At 35.6% G+C, this 1,527-nt stretch overlaps 1 protein-coding gene across 1 annotated transcript; it reads left to right on the top strand.

Moving 5' to 3' along the window:
• The first annotated feature begins 343 nt into the window (after nt 1–343).
• On the top strand, nt 344–1,231 carry LOC131176094 (metalloendoproteinase 2-MMP-like). Its single transcript, XM_058141255.1, has one exon. It carries the CDS (start codon nt 344–346, stop codon nt 1,229–1,231), a length of 888 nt encoding a protein of 295 aa, XP_057997238.1.
• The last annotated feature ends 296 nt before the right edge of the window (nt 1,232–1,527 follow it).

The following is a 1,527-nucleotide window of genomic DNA, read 5'->3' as shown; positions in this document are numbered from 1 at the left end:
TATATATATATATATATATATATATATATATATATATATACATAAAAATGAAGTAGATAAGTTATTTTATATTATATGTACAAAACTCATGCAAAGTACACATGCAAAGTACATATACAAAGTATGTGAAACTCTTGTATTTGTATTTCTCACTATGAAAAGCTGTAAATGAACTGACAAGAAAACATTAAAATAAGACAACAAAATAAGTTGAACCCTAGCATGAAACACAGGCATGTATCCTTGAGCTATATAGTAAGTTTGTCTATAAATAGCGACAAAACACTTACATGAACCACCGTACCAAGAGATTAAGCCATTCGTTACTAAAAGAACAGTAGCAATGGCTCCCAAATTTTCCTATCTTATTGCAACCTTCCTCCTACTGCTCTTTTCAATCCAGCTCTTTATAGCTCAGTCTGAAGGTCATGAGGGGAAAACTCTAAAATTTCTTCGAAGCCTAAAGGAAGTCCAAAAGGGCCAAAATGTTGTTAGCCTTAATGAGGTCAAGAAGAACCTCAGGAAATTTGGATACTACCCAAGTGATGATACCAATAATCTAACTGACGATTTCGATAACCTTTTGGAGTCTGCACTCAAAACTTACCAAAAATTTTACAAGCTAAAGGTCACTGGGAGTCTAGATTCTGCTACCATCAAGAACATGATGATCCCACGATGTGGAGTACCCGATGTCACCAATCTCACATCCTTATCAAAACCAACCAGCAACAGCCACCACAAGTCGAAAATGTTTCACATGGTTTCACACTATGATTTTCCCAAGGGAATGCCAAGATGGCCATCTTCTAAGTATAAACTCACCTACACGTTTCGCTTTGGAGATCAAAACCCAAATGAGGCAGACATGAGGTCTGCTTGCTCGCGAGCGTTTCAAAGATGGGCAAGTGTTTCCCAATTCACTTTTCAGGAAGCACCTACAGGTTCCAAAGCTGATATTGTAATCGGTTTTTACAGACGTGATCATGGAGATGGACTTGCTTTTGATGGGCCGCTAGGAACGGTGCTGGCTCATGCATTTTATCCCCAAGATGGAAGATTCCATTATGATGCGGATGAGGATTGGAGTAACAATCCCAACATGAACCAATTTGACTTGGAATCTGTGGCTGCTCATGAAATTGGTCATCTTCTTGGGCTTGCACACAGTCAGGATTCAAATGCCATTATGTATTCAATAATTCCAATAGGGACTATCAAAGGAAACTAACCCAAGATGATATTGATGGCATCCATGCTCTCTACCTAATTAATCAACCATAATCTTTGTTTTACATGGAATAATCAAAGAGCAATTAATTCACGTGGTCATGTTTAATTACCAAATATGAAGGGATCTTAATCCATATATAATGATATTATATTGTACTTTTCATTTTTCAATTATGAATAATATGATGAAAGCATCTTATTTATTGTATTTGACTCTACAATTAAATTCAAGGCAAATTATTGTAAAGGGACCCATAATAAAGAATTTTAAGTTTAAGAATTTTATATTTGTCA

The sequence above is a fragment of the Hevea brasiliensis genome, chromosome 18, assembly GCF_030052815.1.
Source record: "Hevea brasiliensis isolate MT/VB/25A 57/8 chromosome 18, ASM3005281v1, whole genome shotgun sequence".
In the NCBI taxonomy this organism is placed as follows: Eukaryota; Viridiplantae; Streptophyta; class Magnoliopsida; order Malpighiales; family Euphorbiaceae; genus Hevea; species Hevea brasiliensis.
The sequence above is the reverse complement of the archived record's forward strand: the minus strand, read 5'-3'. Positions and strand labels throughout refer to the sequence as shown.